The 26,922-nt window shown below is 37.1% G+C and overlaps 1 protein-coding gene across 1 annotated transcript in view; it reads right to left on the bottom strand.

Annotated features, from left to right (window-relative positions):
• The window catches only part of LOC150085598 (peroxiredoxin-4-like), a 148,904-nt gene that overhangs the window by 111,681 nt on the left and 10,301 nt on the right, over window positions 1-26,922 (bottom strand). The window contains exon 2 of the mRNA XM_090374132.1: window positions 12,225-12,342. Within this exon, the coding sequence (XP_090230258.1) occupies window positions 12,225-12,342 (118 nt within the window). The remainder of the gene's footprint in view (window positions 1-12,224; window positions 12,343-26,922) is intronic.

Genomic DNA, 26,922 nt, shown 5'->3' with positions numbered 1-26,922 from the left:
CTCGCTCGTTTATCAAGTTAAAATTTATTAAAAATTTTTGCTCGTCTTGCAAAACACTCGCAAACGAAGTTACTCGCGATCCAAGGTACCACTGTATAACAATTTATTGAGTCTATTGAGGTAAGCTATTTATTATTATTTTTATATTTTAAATAATAATAAGACACTGCTCATTTATTCTTGTTTTATTTTTTTTAGTTTCACAGATGGCAAGCACAGCTAGATCTAGGATTGCTAATAGTCACTTTTTTTTTTTTTTTTTTTTTTAATCTTGAAGGGTGATTTGGCTATCAAATAAGCACTGTTTAAAATTAGTGTCACTAAAAAAAATTCAAACATTTATTATACTATTTCATGCATTTTACTGTCTATCTGTTGCAGCCTAACGGTAAAAACCAATACATCATTATCACTGTTACTGTACATGGAACATGCCACTGCCTTGTAAGAAAACGTTAATATTTTGCATTAATACCCTATCGATGTTAGATATAAAATGACATTGCTATTTATTAGGATATTACTGCCATTCTAAATTAACAAAATTATATTTAATATTGTCAGGAAATTAATTTTAACATCATATATTTAGTTTAAAAAAAATAAATAAATAGTTTTACAAGAAAATCAGGAAAAAACAGCATCCCCAAAAAAAGTTTGAGACAGCGGGTCATTACTCCCAAAATCAGGAATCCCGAAAAATCTGGACATCTCGTTACCCTATAGTATAGGAGCTTAAAAAAGGTATTACATTTCATTAGAAAACCAGTATAAATTTGCTAATTAATTGCGTACCAAACCTTAAAGGCATTATGAGGAATTAACAGGAAGAGAATGCATAAATCAATAAACTGATGTCAAAGTATTAAAATTCACCAAGATCTGATAACCTTGTATAGGTTATCAGACCTTGTTATTCACATCAGAGATGGATTTTTAACATAGATAAAACTTGTTAACAATATATTGAGTGGAATTGAGTGTCAAAAATAGCTGAAGGGAAACTCCCTAACAGAGCAGGCAAAAAAAAATAATTTTTTTTGGTCTCCACAGTGAACATCAGTACAAAAGGAATGCTTTTCGTTACACCATACATCTAGATAAATAGCCAAACTTTAAGTAATAGTCACTTTGAGTACCAATCCTGTGGAACCTAAGGATTTTAGAAAACATTACGAGAGGCATTTCATGAATGAAGATATCACAAGGACCAAAAAAAAAAATAATAATAAAATAAACAAATAAAATTATTCCATCATCATTTTAATGGAATGGGAAGGAATCACCTCGACTGTCTGGGAGATAAGCCATCGCCGATGAAATCAATACAATGAGGAAGGGCCACTACTATCCAACCTTTTTACTCTTGGAGACTGTACTCACTGGACCAGGAAGACACTATCACAGCAGCAGAAGGGCTGACTAGCCAGTCATATCAACCTTCACTTATAGAAGGCCCTGCAATAAAACATGATTTGCAGACACTTCGCAATTTGGAAAACAGAGAATGTCATCATGCGCTAATGCTAATATGAACTCCACTCAGCCAACCATTCCTCAAAAAAAAAAAAAAAAAAAAGATAAAAAAATATACTACTCTAAGTTCTGAACAGTCTCTCTCCCCCTCCCCTCTACTCCATTGCAAGCATATTAATCAGGAATATATATGAAAGGTAATGGATGCAACAAAATATGTAATTTTAAGAGAAATATATCTTAAAATATCTATGAATGATAATGTTACTATTGCCAAAGTCTAATGTATATTTATAAAAATACTGCACCAGCGTAAAGGGAAATTATTTCCTACAGTTATGAAATATCAATGTATTGAAGATGAATCAAAATGCAAATGACATGATATTAAGATGCAAATTAAAAATGTTAATGATTTAAGTGGATTAGAATTGATAAGTATATTTACTAAACTTTGGTCATTCTTTTTATGTAACAACTTCCCAAATGGTGATGAGTTATTCCACTGATATTGCCAGTCATCGTGCCAGTCAATATCCAGCAGCTTCATCTTTTGTAAAGATTCCTTGAAGAATAGAACTACACTACCTGATTAATTATGAGATGGTGTCAAATCACAGCTTCCCCCCACTAACAGTAACCTATTTCCTGGAATGCAATATGGAAACTGTGATCCAAGCATTAACGTTGACATTTGTAGAAGTTCTGCTAACCTACCACACTAAGCAAAAGTGTTCTGTGTATGTTTATGAACTTGAACTCTTCTGAAAATTGTGTGACAAACTGTCATTAATCCTCAGTGCCAGAAATGAACATTAACCAAATCATTAAACCAGTGCTTTTTTTTTTGTAAAAAAATAGGTGCCGGTACTCATTCTTTGCTATTAGGAAAAATTCAAAATTAAAAAAGGACATGTGAAAAGTACAGTACTCTAAAAAATTATTTTCTGATATTATTTATTTAGTAGTAATGTTTTTGGAACTTTAGTAGTAATGTTTTTGGAATAATAACAACAATTTCAGTATATTAACACAGTTTATTAAGCATAAATTTATTATTCAAGTATATAAAAAAATAAGTAATAAGAAAAAATAATTAGTAAAAATAATTTCATAATAACGTTTTTATAGAATATTCCAAATTTTTATCGAGTTCTTACCCAACACACCATTCCGACTTCTTTTCTTACTGTTTGTGTCTATTGCTGAATGACGTTCTTTTCTTACTGTTTGTGTCTATTGCTGAATGACGTTTCCGAAGCAGCCATTAATCAACATATTTGCTGGATCGAAGTGTGTCACAGGTTGGCTTACAATTTTAAGAAATAGTAGGGAAGAAATTGTTTTTGTCATCAACGACGCTCTGGTTGGGCTGACAATCAGATTCATTTGTGAAAATCCTCATTCACTTGATGAAATTGGTATCGTACTCTGTGCACATGCTCTACAATTCTTCCGAAACCATCTTATCAATTAGGTATTCCCGAAATGCACGAATTGTATCTCTTTCATTTAACTGAAGCCTAATTGACAATTCTCTTAACTTCTTTCTCACCAAATGCCAACATTTCATGTTTAGAAAGTTTAATACCTTTGCTATCCTCATTTTCCTTTTCTCATCATTGATATTGTCAGTTCTTAAATTTGAATTTTTTTTTTTTTTTTTTTTGAAACTGTCTAAAATGTCGGTGTCATTCAGATATTCAGGTACTGTGACCAAACAGAGATAGTGAAAATTTGTGATAAAATGTGAATAACGCAGTTCCGCAAAACAACAGATGAGTATTTGTCAGGGTAAAAGAAAATCACTCCCTCCTAATTCTCAAATGGGGCGCTTACAATTGATTCATAGCAGAGTACAACCTACAGCCTACGTGGAAAGTGAATTATAAATTTTGCTAATTATCAAAATTTAATTTTGTTAATTATCAAAAATTTTTTCTCATTAGTTAAATGTTTTGTTTAGTAAATGTAATCGTGTACTATACATAATAAACTTTTCGAATATTTTCAATTTTAGGTGTATCATTATTTTTATTTATTCGCCTTATATTCATCTTAAGCAGTGATCCTTAAAGGTTGTAAATTTTCTAAAAGTGAGCATTTAAAGGCAAAAGTAAGGTGTTTTTTTGAAAAACAAAAGTCATTTTTTTATAATTTTAATAAAATCTAAAAAATAAATTAGTGACATTGATTTGTTACACATAAGTGTTGGAAATTTGCATTTTTTATATATAGCCTGAAAATAAAAAAGGGTAACGAAAACTGAAACTTCCTTTTACATGTAACAAGATATGGAAAATGTAATACACTAATTTTTCTTGAATCACTCAGTGCAACTCCTGAAAGAAATCTAACTTTGAATTCAGCCCCTGTATGGGAAAAGGTTGGACACAACTCCAGTAGAAGATGGACTTGAGCCCATTGGGAATACCCCTTGATCTGCTCACTGTTGACTAGCACGACTTCTCCATATGCGAGACAGGTGGTCAGATAGGTTTTTAACAGGTACCACTGAGTTGTAGAATGGTAATCCCTTTAGCTCTCTCAATTCTTGCTTAGCAGCAGCACTAATTTCCTAAGTTGCCTGAAGGCCAGAAGTGCGAATAGTGCGTGCCCAGTTAATCTTTCTTAAGCCATTTGTTATATGAAAATTTTCTTTGCTCAACAGAAACTATTTTAAATGTAATTTCCAAGGGGAATTCAAAAAAAATTTGCTATAAACGAAGTTCGTTAAACAGAGATCCAACTGAGTAATTTAGAATTCTAAATATAGTTATAAAGTTTAATATAGAAAATATCTTAACAATAGACAGTAAAAAATGCAAATTTAGTTAAATAACTTTAAGCTTATTTGAATAGTAGGTAAACATGAATAAAAATTCTGGAATATTACAAATTTCGAAGTGTACTGCATCCAAATGTCACACATCACTTTTAATAAAGGTGCCGGTACGCCGTACCGTTGTGTACCATCCCAAAAAAAAGCACTGCATTAAACTATGGATGAGGTATCAACCACTGTATTAATTGGGCCGAAGTTTGTATGAGATTACTCTCAACTTACAGATTATCATTTCTTTAAGTCTCATTATCTCTTACTAAATAGAGAGAATAATCTGTAAGTTGACAGTAATCCCATATAAACTTTGTAATCTTCTTAGTGGCAATATTTTCAACCAAAAGGTGGGTTTATACTGAAATGCATTCCATCAATGTCAAAACAATTAAATTTTCACCTGGCATTAAAACAGTTATCGTTTCAGCTAGAATAACTAGCACCTGGCAAAATTCCTTTACACCCTCTTCCCTCCTATTAACATGTTTGCTGTGCCAACAACTATAAGCATTCAACAATAACCTGAGCACTGTACTGTGATGTCACAGCACCTAACGTGCCATAAATGGTTACTCTAAAGCTTTTATGAATGGCATAAAAGTAAAGGCACATGAAATGAACTGCTTAATTTTGTTGGCACAGTGTTTTAACTCTGGGCCATTGGCATCAACAACTCGTTGTTTATAGCTTGGTACACATTCTTATGTACATAAAATAAACTTTTGATAAAATTTTGAGTTTTTGTTCTGATTGACAGCACTCAGTTCAAAATTAAGTCTTCACTTTTAGTTAAGAATTCTAGACTTTTTAATTTTTGAAATGTTAAGGGACGTTGTTATGAAAATGTTTTGGAACATTGTTATTTCTCCAGATTCTGAAAATTAAGGCAAATTGAATGAGCCTCTTAAATATAGGTGGCAGCAAACATGTAAATGCATAAAACCATCCATTTATGTAAAAGCACGTGTTGGCCAACAGCTGTACTGGACGCCAGCCCCATCTGGGGGAAATGCTTTCAAAGATTGTTGTTTCCTTTTCCTGATGCAATAAACAGTAGGGACCAAACCTTTAACTTGAAGAGGTAATTAAGTTTCTGGCTAAGGTAAAGAAAACCAACACGAGAACGATAAGAAACGTCTGATAACTTGCGCGGAAAATTAGTTACCTGACACCAGACTCTAGCGCTGCTTGCTCGGTAAACAGACGGTAGGCGTTATCGGTCTGGAGCCGAAATCGAGAAGGATATATTGATTGACAAGTAGGCATGGCAAACGATGAAATGATTGGTGGTGGGCACGACAGACAACAAGCTACTGTGTAGTCATTGATTGGCATTATAATATGTATTTATGAGTAAAGAATGGTGAATAATAGTTTTGTGATGAACGGTAAACAGATAATAGTAGCAATGAATCTTTTAAAGATGGAAGAAATTTGTAAGGAAAATAAAACTTTGGTTGATTTTTTGATGAAAACTAAATTAATAAAAGTTTCGTTCTGTTCATTTTTATGTTCTTCATTATGTTTTTTTCCTCATTATTAAAAACAGGTTTTTTGGAGTTTGAGTGTTTTTAATATATTGTTGATTTAGGTTTGGTTACAAAAAAAGGAAAAGGTTTCTTTATTTTTCGTTATACAGTATTTTGTAACCTGACCTTAAATGGTAGGTTAGGAAATAATAGAAAAGGTTTCCTTATATTTCTTGACCTAACTTTAAATGTCAGATTAGGAAACAATAGGAAAAGAAAGAAAGATTCTTTATATATATATATATATATATATAGTGAATAGCTATTGAGGTGTTGATTGACGTTATGATACATGTGTATCCGCACGAGTGTCTTTAAAAATAAAAGTACAGTAATAAAAATTTTTTATTATAAAAATAAAAATATTTTGTTAATAAACAATTTCTGCGCTAGTCCACCCACGATTCTAAAGAAAAAAAGGTTATGTTACCCCCCTCCATTTCGGGAGGGAGTTCAAGCTCTTGTGGGATTGAAATGGAGGTAACCTGACCTTTTTTCACCATTAGGCCATATTATTGAACAAGAAAATAAAAATACAGTCATAAATTTTATTTTTTTATGAATGTATTTCTAAATATCACTGTGATTCTAAAGAAAAAAAGGTTAGGTTACCCCCTCCATTTCGGGAGGGGTTCAAGCTCTTGTGGGATTCAAATGGAGGTAACCTGACCTTTTTTCACCATTAGGGCATATTATTGAACAAGAAAATAAAAATACAGTCATAAATTTTATTTTTTTATGAATGTATTTCTAAATATGACTGTGATTCTAAAGAAAAAAAGGTTAGGTTACCCCCTACACTTCAGGAGGAGTTCCCATGGGATTCAAGTGGAGGTAACCTGACCTTTTTTTCACCATTATGGAAAGCGTTCATTAGGGCAAGTTACCATTAGTGCCGAGTGCTACTAAAGTGATACTAAACCGATGTTATCGTGTGTTGTCTTCGTGCAGCAATCAGCACATCGTTTGTCACGCCTACCTGTTGTTATTATTATTATTATTATTATTATTTTGGTTTTTGGCAGCAGTAGCAACTAAGGCCATATTGCTCCGGGGATATGCGGTGGTCATTCCCTGACCTTTCTGCATCCTCCATATTTGGTGGTTACGGGCTCGAACCCTGGTCTAATCAAGAAGCATGTGCTACACACTGCTGCTCCTGCCTACCTGTCAATCAATATATCGTTCTCGACTTTGCTCCAGACCGATAACACCTACTGTGTTTACCGAGCAAGCAGCGCTAGAGTGCCGCATCGGGAAACTAATTTTCCGCTTAAGTTATCCGACATTTCTCGTCGTTCTCATGTTGGTTTTCTTTACATTTGCCAAGTTTCTTTTTCTGTCACCTTCATTCAATGACCACAAAACAAGATTTAAAAGACCACCATTTTCAATTGCTACTGCATTTCCCCCCTTCAGTACTTATCAGTAGGCACTGAAGGGGGAAAAAAGATAATGACCTAAAAGACTTCAATCTTCCACCACATCATCGCTTCCTCTCCTTTGTCATCAAGGTTGTAAAAATCATCCTGCACTTTCACAGTTATTGAAAAACTGAAAATAATTCAAGAGGCAGAAAAAAAAAAAAAAAATTGTGTTGAGGATAAATTTTTGGAAAATTACCTCAGTATACTGTACTCTCCAGGTCCAATTTAAAATGCATAAAAACTTCTTTAAATTTATTAAATGTGTTCAACACTCTCAGTACATGAGCGATCCAATACCCAGGGATCACAGTCAAAAGCCTCAACCCGACCCCAGACACATTAAAAGCTTCATGAAACCTTGAGTGACTGAAGACATTATGTCAAATATATATAGAAATAGACGCCGATACAAATATATCATTGAAATAAAATCTGCTAAATAAAAACATGACGAAAATAATTTACGAAACTCTCCTTCCTTAAGAGGGACCAAGCTTTGACTTCTGTCATGTTTACAGGTCGGAATACTAATGCATGATGTATGTGTGTGTGTTCACTACGATATTTGTAGGAGATTACTCGTTAATACACATGCGTGCAAAATCTCATGAATCTGAAATGAGAAAAGGATGCCATATGTTAATCGAGTTATTATGTAGTCTCGTTTCTAAGGTTTCCACAATCAGTAATTTTGTATAATTGTATTGTGTGTTTAAAACATTAGCTTCATTGAACAGGAAAGTGTGATTCTCGTTAATGGCATGGAAAGACAATTCTGACACCATGGCTCGTAACACTCTAACTGATGCAACATGATGTTTTAGACGCATGCCCAAAAGACACCTTGTCGATCCTACATAGGAGGAATCACAATCTCCACATGAAATACTACATACTATGTCATGAGTTTCCAGGGGAGAGGACTGAACGATTTTTCAATATGGAGTCAAGTTTCTGTGTTGGTTTCACTATTATTTGGAATTCTGCATTCTTGAAAATATTATTTTTAAGTTACCTGTACCATTGTTCAATGTATGGAATTGTAATAAAATGTTTATTACTAATTCTGTTATTGTGTTCAGTGCTGTCCACCCTGTGGTCTTATACTGTTAATGGTGGCAAGAGGATATCCCCTATTTAAAAATCTGCTAACTAGTTCCTCAATATCTATATGTAACGGTCTGTTGTAGCATATTTGTAAGGATTAATAAACTGATTAAATATAATGGATCACTTGTAGGTAAAAGGATAGTAACTGGTATGATATAAGAACATTCTGGTATTAGTAGTTTTACAGTAGATTTTGATTTGTAATCTGTTCCCCTCCCTCATGAGCGTAAAATTTTAAAAAATTAAATCGTTCTAGTCTGTTCATTCTCATTTTCCAATATAAATTTTAATCTTGTATGTACGTTATTAAAAGTCAGTAAAACATTGTTTGTAGTATGCTCATCTGTTATGATAAGGATATTAGCATTAGTAGAGGCATATGATGCAAGAAACAAGTTATGCAGCATCAAAAAAAAAAAAAAAAAAAAAACACCGCCCCCGTTCATTCCAAATACATGTCCAGCTCAGCCTTAAATTTATTTAGGCTATCAACTTCCACAACAAAAGATGTAAGTCTGTTCCACCAACCAACTACCTGCTGGCTAAAGGCAAATTTCTGCACATCTATCCTACAATTGTCTTTCCTCAATTTCAATTTAGGCCCTCTCAGGTGATTATTCTGAGCAAGAGGAAGAATCCCATCAGCATTGATCATGCTCAAACCAATCAAGGCTTTACACACCTCAATCAGATCACCTCGCAGGTGCCTAGTCTCCAGACAGTGTAATCTGCAAAACTTAAGCCTTTCTTCATAAGAGAAACCCTTCGTTCCATTCACTAATCTTGTTCCCTTCTCTGTACACATTCCAACAGCTCTACATCCTTCTTAAAATGAGGCCTCCAGACCTGTATACGGTATTCAAGGTGTGGCCTGACCATTGCCTTATACAAGGGGATAATCACCTCCTCATCCTTGCTAGAAAAATTTCTGTAATCATTGACAAGACACCATGAGCTACTCTTGCAGACCGTCTGAACTGCTCAGAAAACTTTATATCTGCCTGCAGAATTATCCCCAGGTCCTTTTCATTCTCTACCACTGTCAGTGTAGTACCACAGAGTTGATACGTTACTCTGGGGTTGCTGCTTCCCATATGTAGTACTTTACATTTGTCAATGTTAAACTTCATTTGCCACCTCTCAGCCCATCTGCTCAACTTTTCTAGATCCTGTGCAGTAGCATACTATTATCAACAACCCTGCCAACTTTTATATCATCTGCAAACTTATACATTACACTTGATATACTTTCATAAATATCAAGAATAAAAACAGAAAACAACAATGGTTGCAACACCAAACCCTAGGGGAAACCACTAAGAATATTAGGCCACGAATAGCAGTGTCCATTAATTTCCACTCTGTCTTCTCCCACTCAACCATCCTTTTATCCATTGTAGCAACTTACCCTTAATGCCATACTACTCCAATTTGTATAGTAGCCTTCCATGTGCAACAGTATTAAAAGTTTCCTGAAATCCAAGTATATGATATCAAAATTATTTTTTGCATCAAGTTCCTTTGCGACCACATCATAGTATCCAACCAAATTGCTCAGACTAGACTTCCCCCTTAACAAACCAATGCTGTCTGAATTATTACTGCGGTCTTGTCTAGATCAGGGGGTTCACGACCTTTTTTGACTCGCGAACCCCTTTCAAGATAATATTTTTTATTTTGAACCAGGTCCTGATGGTATTTCTCCACTTGTTCTCAAAACCTGTGCTCCCGAACTTACTCCTGTTCTTTACCGCCTTTTTTCACTTTTATTCCAAAGGTGTTTTTCCTTCTGCTTGGAAATTTGCTCATATCCAGCGAGTTCCTAAAAAGGGTGACAAATCCCTCCCATCCAATTATCATCCCATTACAATTACTTTTACTCTTTATAAAGTAAGGAAGAAATCAATTAACTGCCAACTCAAACTACCTAGAATCCTTCTATTCGATCAAAGATCACCAGTATGGATTATATCAGTGTCAATCCACTGGTGATATTCTGGATTATCAATGTTAATCCAGAATAGGGACTAATTCAATTAGGGACTAATTCAATGGAAAAGTTCGGTGAAGCACAAGCAATTGCTCTTGACACCTCAAAGGCTTTCGATCGTGTTTGGAATAAGGTATTCTAAACAAGCTTCCATCTTATGGTTTGCCAACTGTTTTTTATAATTGGTTATCCAGTTTTCTCTCTGACCACTCACTGTGGCCACATCACAATATCCAATCAAATTGGTCAAACAAGACTTCCCCTTAACAAACCCATGCTGTGTCTGAATTATTACTGCAGTCTTGTCTAGATGATCCTGCAATGCTTCTTTAACCAGTGACTGCATTATTTTCCCTGGAACACAAGTCTATAGTTACTGGGTCTATAGTTATTGGGTCACTTTTTGAACCCCATTTGTGAATTGGTGATACACTTGCACACCTCCAGTCCATGGGGGACTTCCCCTGACTCTAAGAATGCTCTCATAATTATGGCTACGGGGTTTGCTCACTTCCTTTAATATAACTAGATAGATCTTATCCACCCCAGGAGCCTTTCTTATGTTTAACTTCAACAATTTCTCCTTATTTTTGATCTCACTTATTACAAAATCATTTAGCTACCTGTTAGAGTTTGATAAGCTTCTGGCCTGCATTTCTCTACAAAATTCCTTATGTGTGAATGTACATGCAAAATACTCATTCAGTTTGTCATGTACCTGAGCAGAATCATGGACATCAAATGGACCAATCTGATTCATCCCCTTCCTTCTGGAGTTTATATAAGTAAAGAAGTCTTTGCTGTTTATCTTTGAAAAAAAGGTTTTTAGAAATCTGCCTTTGCTTACCTAACCTCCTTTGCAACTTGAATACTAGCTTATATCTACCATAGGCTTCTGTATCTCCTGATGATTTATATGCATCCCACACATTTTTCTTCTCTGCCACGAGTCTCATTAGTTTGTCTGACATCTATTTGGGTCTAAACCGTGAATATTTCTTAGACAGTAAGAAAAGTCTAGTAGCTTCCAAGATTAATTCCTTGAATATTTCCCATTTAGAATTTGCTGTTGGTAACATCATCAGTTGGTTCTACTGTATAGAATTTAAAAACTGTCTGAGACCACTACAGTTAGCTTTACAAAAGCAAAAACCCTTCTCTTTATCCCTGATGGTAGTTACATCTTTAAGTAAGTGCCCAGATCAGTACACTGTGATCACTGCCACCATATGGTTCCATTATCTGCAGATTCTTAATACATGAATAATCATTGCTGATAATCAGATCAAGAGTATTACTTCCTCTAGTTGCCTCTCAAACATGCTGCTGTAGAAAACAATTATCTAATAAATCCACAAAATTCTTGCTGGGGTGCGAGTGAACAATCCACTATTTCCAGTCAATATCTGGGAAGTCAAAATTTCCCATTATAAGACACTCTGATTTACTGGCCCACTCTCTTTCTCTGTACAGTTCTTCGTTTCACTCAGAGTCATTAGGCATATAACACACTCATACTCTCAACTTTGCTTTTCCAGTGCTTATGTCATACCAAACTGACTCAACACTGCACTATTTTCACCCACGTCAACTGGATGCCCTTAGATTTTATGTTTCTTAATTAACAGCATAACCCCCTCCTCTCATTCTATCCTGTCTATCCATTCTGTACACATTGTACCCCCCAAATTTCAATTCTGCATTTCTTATATCTGTGTGACACCACATCTCTGATATCCCAACAATATCTTTATAACAATATCATAATAACTTTATAATAGATAATTTTAAAAAAGTAATGGTATTAAACATATTAAAGGAAGTCTAATATCTCAAAGTAAACTTCAACTTACAAATCCAAAGGATAAAAGAAAAATACTACATATTTTCCTTTAAAATCTGAAAGTTTCATTTCTTTGAACTCTCCCTTGACAATGGCTGTACCTTCCCATTTTGGTGCAGCTTTAGAAACTGAAAAAATTTAAAAAAATAAACAAAAATAACAGCTTTAAGAAACACACTGATCAATTAACTACATTAACTACAAACCTAAAGCTATTTTCTCAAAAAAACTTCAGGTTTTTTGAGAAAATAGTATATGATATAAAATAAACTTATTTCTTAAAAAAAATGAAAAGTATTATATCTGATGTAAAAAGTAGTTACTTCAAAACATTAAGTTTAGGCTAATAAAAAGTTTTTAATATATGGGAAATACTACGTAAATTGTAACAATAATTCAAAGGAGAGCACTTGTTCCAATATACAGGGCAATTCTAAATTATTGTCAGGGTTTCCGCGGCCTATAATTTTCAAACTGGAAACAACAAAATAAAACTGCTTACGGAATATGAAAGTGTAACTCAAAAAGTTTTATTACCTATAGAATCAATACTGCAGAATGCTAAACAACTTCAACATGCGTGCCTTTCATGGCACGTAATATGTCCGAGCAATATTCAAATTTCCCTCCAAGTGTTCTCCAGCATTTGTGATTTAACTGTTTCGATCACAGCAACAATTCTGAGATTCAGTTCATCGAGGGAGGTCACAGGGGTCTTGTACACAATGTCCTTCAACTATCCCCACAGGAAGAAATCAAGCGGCATAAGATCGGGTGAGTGCGTCCACAGAATCAGTCCAGCACGCACAACACCAGCATCCAGGAAAATGCATGTCAAGAAATTCTAGGACAATAAGAGCCCAATGTGGCAGTGCACCATCTTTGTTTTTTCTGCAAATAAAAGTGGCCCCAAAACTTCAGAACATGATAAAGCACACCAGACATTGACTTTTGGATTATCTCTTTCGAATTCTCAAGTGGCGTGAGGGTTTTCTGATCCCCATATTCTGCAGTTATGATGATTTACCCTCCCTGATATGCAAAACGTTGCTGCTTCACTAAATCTCAATCAATATCTACCAGATGTCAAAGCGGTGAGTACAGCGTTGCCAAATAAAACTTTTTGAGTTACACTTTCATATTCTGTAAGCAGTTTTATTTTGTTGTTTCTGGTTTGAAAATTATAGGCCACAGAAACCCCAACAATAATTTAGAATCACCCTGTATATATATATATATATATATATATATATATATATATACATATATATATACACACACACACATACACACAAATAAAAAAAAAAGTAAAAATGTCAGGACAAATTAATGCCATCAGGTTAGATTAAACATTACATATGCCTGCAAATACAAGTACCATGTTTCCATATTTTTATTTTTAACTATATAGCCTAATATTAGTGCACGACCATGGCCTAAAAAAGGGAACCAAATATCAATCAAAACTAGCGAAGTCATACTTAATCTAAAATTAACATAATAGCAAATCAAGAGTATCATGATGCCATTACTGCATAAAGCTTACATTGAAAGGCATATCAACTTGGGGCTAGCACCTCTCAATATATAATATATGCTATCAGTAACAACATGAGCCATCTGTTTCTGTGAGTACATGCCAGTCACACCTTATTAATATATACCAAATATAGTATAATATATCTGAAAAGTATAAAATAGTATGAAAGTATAAAAAGCTGAAAAGACAATTTTGAATTAGTTAAATTTTAATTTTTAACTAAGATAAGATTTAAGACAAGTTAAAGTTACAGATAGCATAATGTGCTAAACTTGTTGAATATGACTTGCACAATAAATTTTTTATGAACGGCTGCCTGGCAAAATATAACTGGTAGCCCTACAGATAGCTTTACTCTTACAATATTTACATGAGTGTTTCTGTTACTGTAGCTAAATGGTCAGAAAAAAGCAAGGGGCATAAGCCAAAGAAATAGGTGAAAGGAGCAGGCAAAAGTAAGTGGTAGCGCCTCAATTTCCCTCGAATTACTCTAATAGATTTCGAGGGGGAAGGAATTAGAGTTAGATAGCAAATAGATAAAAGAATAGGTAAAGACAGGAAACTACTTTGGAATTTTACCGGGGTGTAAATCCCCATCCCTTAGTAGGGTTCCTGGTAATTCGTTGTGTGAAGAATTTTGTACTATTACAACTAAGATTAAGTGACTTAGATGTATAAATGAATGCCATAGTAATAGCTAGTATTATGTATCTCTAGACCAAATGCAAAAGGGCAAAATTTTTCGATACATTGGAGATAACAATAATGCAAAAAGGCAAAGATTTTACCGATTAGCATTAGTAGAGGCATATGTGCAAGAAAGCAAGCTTATGCAACATCAGCCACAAAAAAAAAAAAAAAACCCTTTCATTTCACCCCTCCGTTCGTTCGAAATACCTGTCCAGCTGAGCCTTAAATTTATTTAGGCTATCAACTTCCACAACAAGGGATGGAAGTATGTTCCACCAACCAACTACCCGCTGGCTAAAGACAAATTTCCACACATCTATCCTACATCTGTCTTTCCTCAATTTGAATTTATGCCCTCTCAGGTGATTATTCTGAGTAAGAGGCAGAATCTCATCAGCATTGACCAGGCTCAAACCATTCAAGGCGTTATACACCTCTATCAGATCACCTCGCCGGTGCCTAGTCTCCAGACACTGTAATTTGCAAAACTTAAGCCTTTCTTCGTAAGAGCAACCCTTTGTTCCATTCACTAACCTTGTTGCCCTTCTCTGTACTCGTTCCAGCAGCTCTACATCCTTCTTGAAATGAGGCCTCCGGACCCGAATACAGTACTCAAGGTGTGGCCTGACCATTGCCTTATACAAGGGAATAATCACCTCCTTATCCCTGCTAGAAAAATTCCTGTATATCATTGATAACACACCATCAGCTACTCTTGCAGTCCGTCTGCACTGCTCAGAGAACTTCATATCTGCCTGCACAATTACCCTCAGGTCCTTTTCATTCTCTACCACTGTCAGTGTAGTACCACAGAGTTGATACGTTGCTCTGGGGTTGCTGTTTCCCCATATGTAGTACTTTATATTTGTCAATGTTAAACTTCATTTGCCACCTCTCAGCCCATCTGCTCAACCTTTCCAGATCCTGTTGCAGCAGCATAGCGTCAATAGTGTCGTTAAAAACCCTGCCAACTTTTGTATCGTCTGCAAACTTGGACATTAAGCTTGATATACCATCATCGATATTATTTATAAATACAGAAAATAATAATGGACCCAACACTGAACCCTGAGGGACTCCACTAATAACATTAGTCCACGATGAGCAGTGTCCATTGATTACCACTCACTGCCTTCTCCCCCTCAACCGCACCTTTATCCATAGCAGTAATTTGCCTCCAATGCCACACTGCTCCAATTTGTGCAGCAGTCTTCCATGTGCAACAGTATCAAAAGCCTTTCTAACATCCAAGTATATAATATCAAAGTTATTCCCTGCATCCAGTTCTTTTGTGACTGCATCATAGTATCCATAGGCAAGACTTCCCCTTCACAAACCATGCTGTGTCCAAGCTATAACTGAAGTCTTGTCCAGATGATCCTGCAGTGCTTCCTTAACCAGTGCCTCCGTTAATTTTCCTGGAACAAAAGTTAAACTCACAGGTCTATAATTACTTGTATCAGATTTTGATCCTCCTTTGTGAATTGGGGGTCACATTTGCACATCTTCAGTCTATGGGTACCTCCCCTGAGTCCAAGGAAGCTCTCATAATTATGGGTAAGGGTTTGCTTACTTCCTTTGCTGCCTCCTTTAATATAACTGGATAGATCCATCCACCCCAGGTGCCTATCTTGTGTTTATCTTCAGCAATTTCTCCTCCACTTTACTCTCAGTTATTACAAGATTATCTAGCTTACTGCCAGAGTTGAATACACCTCTGGCATTCCCCTTGCTGAATAACTCCTCATGTGTGAATGTCGATGCAAAATATTGATTTAATTTGTTAGCTACCTGAGCAAGATCATCAACAATTGTACCATCGATATCAAGTGGACCAATCTGATTCATCCCCTTCCTTATAGAGTTTACACATGAAAAGAACTCTTTACTCTTTTTCTTTGCATCCTTTGCCAAAGATTTCTCATAATCTGCCTTCGCCTGCCTAACCTCCTTTGTAACTTGGTTACAGATCAACTTATATCTATCATAGGCTTCTGTGTCACATTAATTTATATGTATCCCAAGCATTTTTCTTCTCTGTCATATGTCTCATTAGTTCATCTGATATCCATTTAGGCATAAACCTTGAACAATATTTCTTAGTTGGTATGTAAAGCCTAGTAGCTTCCAAGATAAGTTCTTTGAATGCTTCCCATTTTGAATTTGCTGTTGGTAACATCATCAGTTGGTTCCACTGTATAGAATTTAAATACTGTCTCAGACCCTCGTAGTCGCCTTTACGAAAGCAATAACCCTTCCCTTTACCCCTGATGATAGTTACCTCTTTGAGTAAATCCCACTTCAGCACAATGTGATCGCTGCCACCTAGTGGTTCCTCTATCTGCAGATTCTTAATGCATGAAGAATCACTACTGATAATCAAATCAAGAATATTACTCCCTCTAGTTGCCTCCCGAACATGCTGATGTAGAAAACAATCATCCAATAAATCCACAAAAGCCTTGCTAGTGTGCGAGTGACCAAACCACAAATTCCAGTCAATATCTGGGAAATTAAAATCCCCCATTATAAGACTCTCTGATTTACTGGTCCACTCTATTTCCCTGTACAGTTTCTTATTATACTCATCAGAGTCATTAGACCTATAGCACACTCCTACTCTCAATTTTGATCTCCCAGTGCTTATGTCACACCAAACTGACTCGACACTGCACTGTTCAGCAATGTCAAGTGGCTTTACTTCCTTGGATTTTATGTGTTTCTTAACTAATAGCATAACCCCTCCTCCCTTCCTATCCTGTCTATCCTTTCCGTAGATGTTGTACTCCCCAAATTCCAGTTCTGCATTCCTTATATCTGTATGACACCACGTCTGTGATATCCCAACAATATCTGCCTTTAATGCTTTGAGCAATACCTCAAATTTATTTACCAAACTCCTAGAATTGGTGTACACGCAAGTATACATGCAACTGTTCTTTTTCTTAGCTACCCTAACACAACCCGCGTGTTTACTTGTACCGCAATGACTCCCAGCAGTCTCTGAAATATCCTGCATCTTTTCCAGGCTTCTGCTCATTCCAATAGAAGCAGTGCAAGAATCACTTTCACCTCTGCCAGTGGCTAATGTTAATCTATTAGTCCTTGTATCCCCCCCCCAAGCTAGCAGTTTTCCGACCCACCTAACACTGCCTCGATAGCATCAGCAAATATTTTTGCACCCTTTCTACTTAAGTATATTCCATCCCTACAGAAGCTTTGGAGCTACGAAAAACATGGACTGACCCGACCTTCTCACATCTGGTGAGAATGGGCTTGGCACACCCAGGGGTCCTGAGCTGGATATCATCTTTCTTGGTGATTTCCTTCTCTCTCTCTCTCTCTCTCTCTCTCTCTCTCTCTCTCTCTCTCTCTCTCTCTCTCTCTCTCTCTCTCTCTCTCTCTCTCTCTCTCTCTCAGGGTTACTTGGGAAATTTTTTTTTTCCGTGTGTAGCATAACCCTCAGGCTTCCTTGCATCATATGGATATTAATAACAATACAGTGAGCAACTAAAGAAAGTTCAAAGCTCCCTCTTTAGACTCGTACAATTATGGAAATAGCATCCACCAATTAGAAACGATATGAGTAGAGATGACCTCTGGGGGGAAAAAAAAAAAAAAATTTGCTCCTCATAGAACAACCATGGGTACAACTTTTTCAGAGTGTAAGACATGGATCAACTGTTCCATGAGAAGTACATAGCATATACATAAGTTCCACCTAAGACATCACTTCAGTATGACCCCAAATTCTTAACTATATCTTGTAGGCAGATATTAACATGCCATAATTTTATTTCTATAAAAATAGTTCTACATAGATGTCTAAATAAAAATTTACGAGAAAAGCCATTTTTACATAGCTTGCTGATAAAATCGGTTAGAGATGCTAGGATATTAACTCGACTATTACATATTCTTAATCCTTGTAATTTAATTACATTATCATGAATTCTATGTGATATGTTCGAATGCCAATGCGTGAGATTTATAGTCTCAAATTTAAAGTCAGTACGCTTGTCGTACACTTTAGTATCAACCTTCCCAGCTTTAATTTTAATGTCAATATCTAAAAATGTGGCAGCAATAAAACTATCATTATTAGTACGTTCAAGCTGCAGATCCGAAGGATAAAAAGTTGCCATTTCCTGTAGAAAATTTGGCTCATTAATATAAGATCATCAATATATCTATAAAGTATAACATTTTTTTAAAATTTACTTTCAAAGTGGTGCAAATATAGGTTGGCCATGATACATGAACTATCGTATTTCCCCATATATAAGACGCACCTTTTTTCGAAAAATTTGGGGTCTAAAAACTGGGTGCGTCTTATACAGTGGTTGTAGATTTTTTTTACTTCCATTTCCCGCTTTTTCGAATATACCAGCACTTGTTACTGGTATATTAGGTTACGTTTTGCCACGTTCTACCCAGAAATGGCTCAGAAAAGATTTTCGTACATTGCCGAATTCAAGTGAAAAGTGATCCAGTTTGCAAAAGTGAATGGAAATCGTGCTGCTGAACGCAAGTTTGGCCCTCCTCCAACTGAGAAAACAATCGGAGACTGGCTACGGGAAGAAGAAACCCTACTGAAAATGCCACGGCAGAAGAAGGCCATTAGAGGCAAGTCAGCAAAATGGCCTAATTTAGAGAGGTAATTGAAGATATAGATTGAGGAGCAAAGGGCAATTGGAATTGCTGTGTCCACAAAGATGGTTCAGCATGAGGCAAGAAGAATTGCTGATAAAAAAAGAAGTTACTGATTTCAAAGGAGGCCACAACTGGTGCTTCAGGTTCATGAAACGGAATGGACTAAGCATTCGTAAACGCACCAGACTTGCCCAAAAGATGTCTGAAAGCTATGAGCAGAAGGTCCTTGAATTTCATTGTTTTGTCATTCAATGTCGGAAGACACATCAGTTTGAGTTGGGACAGATTGCAAATATGGACAAAGTCCCCCTTCAATTTGATGTCCCAAGTAACAGAACTGTTGATAAGGGGGTGAAAACTGTAACTGTGAAGACAAGTGGACATGAAAAGAGCCATTATACAGTTGTTCTAGCTTGTTGTGCCGACGGAACCAAGCTGCCTCCTATGCTGATTTTCAAACGCAAAACAATGCCAAAAGAAGACATTCCTCGAGGAGTGATTGTCCACGTTCATGACAAGGGTTGGATGGATCAGGATGGGATGAAGATCTGGTTTGAGAAAGTTTGCAGCAGGAGACCAGGTGGGCTCTTACGCAAACCTGCCCTATTGGTGCTTGATCAGTTCAGGGCACACATAACAAAAAACACAAAGAAAATTGCTGCAGAGCAAAAAACAAAACTTGCCGTCATACCTGAAGGCTTGACATCCCAGCTCCAACCACTTGATGTCAGCATTAACAAACCCTTCAAAGCTGCCATGAGAGACTAATGGAACGAATGGACGAAGTCTTCTGGGGACAATTTGACACCAGCAGGAAGAGTGAAGAAACCAACTATACGAGAAGTTTGTACCTGGGTGAAAATATTCTGGGATAATATCAAGATTGTGATCGTTGTCAAGTCATTTAAGAAGTGTGGCATTTCAAATGCCATAGATGCAACTGAGGATGAGGCAATATATGAAGACAGTGATTCGTCATCAGACACAGATGAGGATAGGCTAATGGATGGGAGTTTTGACAGTGATGGGTTGTATGAATTTTATGATGAATAAAACTTGAGTTCAATAACTTTATGTAATACATTTTTTTTCAAATTTCGGGCCCCAAAATTAAGATGCATGTTATACATGGGGAAATACAGTACGTGCACCCATGGCTATACCCGTATTGTATTACGGGTATAGCCACACTACCATTAACTATAAAACAATTAAATAAATATAGGTCTATTAAATTATCCCAAGGGATAGCCCTATAATATTCATTCAAAACTTTTTTAGATTTCTATGCGATATGCTAGTAAACAGATTTTTGAAGTCTGTATGTACCAATCTGTCTAATGCTTTTATCTATTAAGATAATCCAAAAAACCTTTCCGTTATTTAATATAATCTTCGTGTCTCCTACCTTACTTAATACTATTTTTAACAATGTTTCCAGCTTTTTATGCGGAACTTCTACATAACTATCCCTGCAAGAGCTTATAAACCTAAATGTTATTGAGGATTCATGAAACTTAGGGATCCAATGTACATATGGAAACTTGGTGTTATAGCAGTTGAGATTTAACCTTCTCATAGCTATCAGCCTTTTTCTAGCAATATTACTGTTAGCTTCCACTTTCTTATGTGTTACTGCTATAAAGCTCTTTAGCTAAAGTCGATATAAAACTTTTTACAGATAATCCCATAGTTATTGGCTGCCTTGTCAACAATGGTAAAAAAAAAAATTGATTGCAGGTCTAATATCTGCTGCAAAATTAACTTTAAATCAAACATCTTGTCTCTATCATGCCATATGAATGTACTCCGAACCTGTTTTTCCAATGTTTTGTATACCAGGCAGGTCCACATATGGAAAGCCTCTACTGGCATGCTGTATTTATATTCCAAATTGTGCTAAATCTATGTGGATTTGCTTACAAATTTGTTCCATACTAACCCTAAAACAGGGTCTAAATTTAAAACCATTGGTTTTAAATCTAGACCCTGTCCTGAAACCATAGGTTTTAAACCTAATATTAGTGCACGACCATGACCCTTTTTAGGCCATGGTCGTGCACTAATATTAGGCTATATAGTTAAAAATAAAAATATAGAAATATGGTACTTTATATATATATATATATATACACAGGGTGATTCACTACCAGTGCGACAAACTTTCACAAGGTGTAGGGGGCACAAAGACGAATCGGAATCACATAGCATTGCAGGGTCTGAAATGCCTTCATCATGCGGTAGAGGACGTTGAACGGGAGGTCGCTTGAATAGCGATCCCGCTGGAAATCAGCATTTGCGAACCATTTCTGTTAAAGAAACCAAGTAGCAAAAGTCCTCCAGAGTGGATAATCCGCAGGTTCCAATGATTGGATGCATTGCAGATGGTATGAACTCATTTGGTTTGTTGACAGTATCCTCCATACAGTGGATTGGGAAATACAGTCAGTCCCCGTATAGCACGATAGTTGTGTTCCTAGAAACCCACGTGCAATGCAAAATCGTGCAATATAAACAACAGGCCCTATCAGAAAAGTAGGGTTAGATTGAACACACATTTGTAACCAAACCATTACCAAACACAAATAATCGTAATAAAATACGTAAGTATTTTATTACGACTATTATGTAAAAAAATATTGCTAATGCTTTTGCCGTAAGCAAACTTGTTTTTTGTTAGATTTTCTATCCAAACAGATGACAGCCGTTCCATCTCTTCCAATTCTTTGTGTCTTAATCTAATGGATTTTAATTACACTTTGAGTTGTTCCTGCTATGAAAGTTGTTTTTATTTTCTCTGCATTCTTTGTAATTCTCAGCGTTGCCCCGTTTAGGTCTGTAGCACGTGCAATATCACATGGTCTTTCATTTCGCTTAAAGCATTTCACAATTTCATATTTTTTTCTCTATCGACAGAGGCGGACTGGCCATAAGCCTTACCGGGAAAACCCCGGTGTGATTTTGGCCATAAACCATAGTATGAGGCCACTATAAATTTTCCCGGGTAAGAATTTTTGACCCAGTCCGCCTCTGTTTATCAATATTGCTTTTCTTTTTCTCTCTGAATCTGCAGTGTCTTAACCGGGACACTTCCTTTTCACACCTTTTAAGTATTTTACTCATTTTTAGAAAATAAAGCACAATTACAAAACGAGGAGGCACGCTTGATACATATAAACAAAGCTGCGCGCGTGTAGCAACTGAATAAACAACACCGTAGGCAGAGATACACTATTAACACCTCACATTTTACAAAAGCACATTTCTAGGGGTTACTACCATAAAACAATAAAAACAATTTCCAGTTGTGTTTCTGCTAGTGGAATCTGTTATAAACTGGTAGTAGACTCGATCTAATTGCATTTGCGATAATACCGATAGCTGGAACTGTGTTGGTTTTTACGTTATTATGGTGAAATGTGTTTCCCCCTCACTGATAAAAAAAAAAAAAACAAATACATTTTCAGAATCTTCTCTTCATTCCTATCGTGTTGTGTTCGGTTGGGGTGATTCTGCGTTCAACTGCCATTTCTTGTAAACACAAAGGCGAATCGTGCATAAGCGAATTCGGTTCGTCTTATTTAAGATATCGTTCCCCTATTTATAAATCGTGTATGATTGAATTCGTGTAGTGTAAACACGTGTTATACGAGGACTGACTGTACCCAATCGTTGGCCTATCGCTCGAGTACTCGTACTCTGATTGCCTTCTGCAAGACATAGGACATTCTCCTCATTGTCTGGCATCCTCGTCGTTCGCTCTCGATTCATGGTACCTCTCGTGAAACAACCAGTCTCACGTAACCTTCTGTGCACACGTGCGAAAATCATATGATGAGGAGCACGCCTGTGCGGGAAACGTTCCTGGTACAAGCGCAGAGCGGCGCGCCCGTTACAGTCCGCAGCTCCATACGAGAGTTGCATGTCGGCCAGTTCAACGTTTGAATACTCGTCCATCCTACTGCCTCGGGAACCGGTTCACAAATGGTGACTTCCAGCGGGATCGCTGTTCAAGCGACCTCCCGTTCAACGTCCTCTACCGCATGACGAAGGCATTTCGGACCCTGCAATGCTATGTGATTCCGATTCGTCTTTGTGCCCCCTACACCTCCTGCAAGTTTGTCACACTGGTAGTGAATCACCCTGTACATATATAATCCAATTAATCCAAAAGTTAAATAGGCAGAAATTAATAAAAATATATATTCTAGGGGGGGGGGGGGGCACCTAGATTTCCTTTAATTGGCTGAATTTTCTAAATTATTTTAGGAATGTTGCTTCAACACTACCCTCTTCTTCTTTATCTCCCCCCCCCCTATATATATATTTTTTTTTTTTTCTGTTATTGTTATGTTATTTTATTTGGCCAAGTTCTTTTTCACTCTACTGGTTTGCTATGCTACTGGCAAATATCCTATTTTAATTTAGCTTTATATATAATATATATATATATATTCAAGTGGTTTATTAGCTATTATTTTATATTAATTCTAAAATTGAGTTCTTAAGGCTAGTGAGTCTATTATTGTTAATAGACTGTGGTCATTTTAAACATTATAGTTGATATAACCTTTCGGATATACAGAGAGACAAATACAACTCTTTCCAAATTGCAAGGGGCGCCACTGTAGCCAGGTGGGCAGGAGCAGCAGCGCGTAGCACACGCTTCTTGATTAGACCGGGGTTCGAGACAGTGGCCACCAAATATCCCCGGAGCAATATGGCCTTAGTTGCTAATGCTCCTAAAAAAAAAAAAAACCAAATAACCAACCAAACTGCAAAAACCTACCTAATCCAGGGCTGTTACTAATACGTACTGGAACTTGCACCCCCAGATTTCCTGAACACAAACTGTATTTTTTACGATCATATTCTATTCACTGTCCTTCCCCTAAAATTCTTCAACACTCTGAGCTATTAGTGCATGAGTGTCTATTGCTTTCATAAGTACTTTCCTAACTTCACCTCCCATTAGCTATATAGCCAGACATGGACTGCTTATGGAAACTGCCTACACTTACAAAAGTCAACACACACACACACACACACACACACACACACACACACACACACACACACACACACACACACACACACACACACACACACACACACACACACACAGGGTTTAGGGGAAGTAGGTAACATCTAAAGGAATGTGAATCGCATAGGAACCCATAACTGGAAACGTCACCGTAAGTCAGTAGACAGCGCTCTTCATCAGTTCGCGATAGGGAAAATTTCTGGTTTACTCATTCAAGCAGTAGTCGCTGCAAGAAGAGCATGCATCAATATACGAACTGTGAGCTGGCAGACATGCACCTAGTGTACGGATTAGCAGAGGGCAATGGACAAGCCACTCAACGAATTTATGGAGAACGCTTCCCAGACAGACATGTACCGGCCCACCGTTTGTTTGCACGTGTGCATCAAAATTTGTGGAATTGTGGGTCATTTAGAGGTAACAGGAGTAGTGCAGGCAGACCACGTTCGATGCGAACTCCCGCCATGGCATAAAGTGTGTTGAATGCCGTCCAGAATAATCCTACTACCAGCACACGTGCCATTGTCTCTGCCTTAGGAGTGTCTCACTGCAGTGTACAACGTGTCTGGTACAACGATTCCTTATACCCCTTTCATCTCCAAAGGGTTCAGTTACCGCTCCCTCAAGATCATCCTGCACATGTGGCTTTTGCGCAGTGGTTTCTCCAAGAGTGTTCAAGACTTGAATTTTCCAGCCTATGTTTTGTTCATGGATGAGGCTTATTTCACTCGGAAAGGCTTATTCAATCAGCACAATGCTCATGTTTGGGCTGAAGACAACCCACACAGTGTGCGTGCCCATGTGGCACAACATCGCTTCGCAATAAATGTGTGGGCAGGTATGGTCAGTGACTGCTTAGTCGGCCCATACCGGTTACCATCCCCGCATGAACTCCGCTAAATATCGAATCTTTCTTGAGCAAGTTCTACCAGGGTTACTTGACGATGTTCCAGCAAATCTGAGATGCAACATTTGGTTTCAACATGACGGGGTGCCTGCCCATTATGGAAGGTGTGTTCGTGACCATTTGAACAGGCGTTTTGGGTGTCGATGGATTGGCCGTGGTGGACCCGTTGCCTGGCCCCCACGCTCACCTGATTTATCGAGCCTTGATTTCTCTCTTTTGGGGGCCCACAAATCTATCGTGTATGAATCACCTGTGGAGACGGAAATGGATCTCGTGGCGAGACTCGTCTGCTCTGCTGCTGCTACTATCAAATAGCATGGATTTTTGACACCTACACAACATGGATTGGCGGACCATGTCCGCCAATCCATGCTGTGTCGGTGTCATGCATACATCGCGTCTCAATAGTGGAACCTTCGAGCATCTGTTGTAGCATCATGAAATGCATCCATCTCGTACTCCATTGTTAATATTATGTCAAATAAATGTTTGCCACTAATTACTGTCTTGTGTTGTTTCTGCTTCTTGTGCCTCTGCTACTACTTTCCCGTGACGTTTCTGGTTATGGGTTCCTATGCGATTCACATTCATTTAGATGTGTTGTCTACATGCTCTTTGAGTAGACCAGGGTTCAAGCCCCTGACTGCTGAATACGGTCGATCTGCCAAACCCCACTGGACCAGCGTGGCAGATTATGGTCCATTTCCCTCAGCATGAATTGTTGAGGAGGCTTCCATCCTGCAGTGGGTTGATAATGGCTGCTCTTTACTTTACTCTACTTGCCTCCCCTAAACGTTTGTACCAATATTTTTGAGACACCCTATATATATATATATATATATATATATACACACACACACACACACAGGGTTTTTCAACCCATGTGCAGTGATACTTATTGGCATTAGACTTGAATTTCTGTAGATACAATATATATACAGTGGACTCCCGCTAATCCAAACATCCGCCTAATCCAAACACGTTTCGGTCGGCAGAGAGGAAATTTTTTAGTTCGCAAAATATACATTTTTTGTATTTTCCAGTTAAATTTAAATGGCATTAATGGTACAAAAACATTTAGAATTCCACAAAACAATTGTATTTTATTGTAGTACTGTACTAATACAAAATTAATAAATCAGTGTTTGACATGGCCTATTAAAATTACAGATCTATACTTGCACACCAAAACAGGAACAAAAGTCATTTTTCAGAAGTAACAAACTCTGTTAGTTTCTTTTGACGTAACGATGAAAATCGGCTGGATGATGCTATGTTTCGCCACCACTTCATAAACATGTAGTCTGTAACGCTGGGATGTTGTTCTAAGTAGCGTAAAGCGAGGTCAAGGGCCGCTGTCGCGTCTGTGTGCGACACAAGTTGTTCCACAGAAACACTGGGCTCGTCATCACTCCCGTCATCATTCTGCTTGGAGTCTTCTTGGGTAACAGCTGCCACGATGTCATCATCCGACAAGTTGTCATGACCTATTCCATCCGCTGCAATCCACTCGTTAACGTCAGATTCTATTGCTTCCTCGCACCCGGGAATTTCCTGTACAAGCTGAATTAATTGTTCTATGTCATTGTTTTCGTCAGAGTTATTGACAAAGCTGAGAGAGGGCCATAATTTCTTCCATGATCTTTGTATGGACTGCTCGGTTACACCCTCCCACGACTCAGCAACCCAATATACAACATCTCTTAAGTTCACTTGTTTCATTTTCTCATGTAAAGAAAGTGAATTGGTGTTATCTTCTATCAAGGACCTAAAATATTTCTTTCTGTATGCAAGCTTGATAGACTGTAACACCCCCCTGGTCCATGGGCTTTAATAACGGTGTTACATTAGGCGGTAAAAAAGCTGCCTTTATA

Source organism: Mastigoproctus giganteus, chromosome 5, assembly GCF_048544385.1.
Source record: "Mastigoproctus giganteus isolate SK-2022 chromosome 5, ASM4854438v1, whole genome shotgun sequence".
Classification (NCBI taxonomy): domain Eukaryota; kingdom Metazoa; phylum Arthropoda; class Arachnida; order Uropygi; family Thelyphonidae; genus Mastigoproctus; species Mastigoproctus giganteus.
Note: the sequence above shows the minus strand (reverse complement) of the source record. Positions and strands in the feature narration are given on the sequence as shown.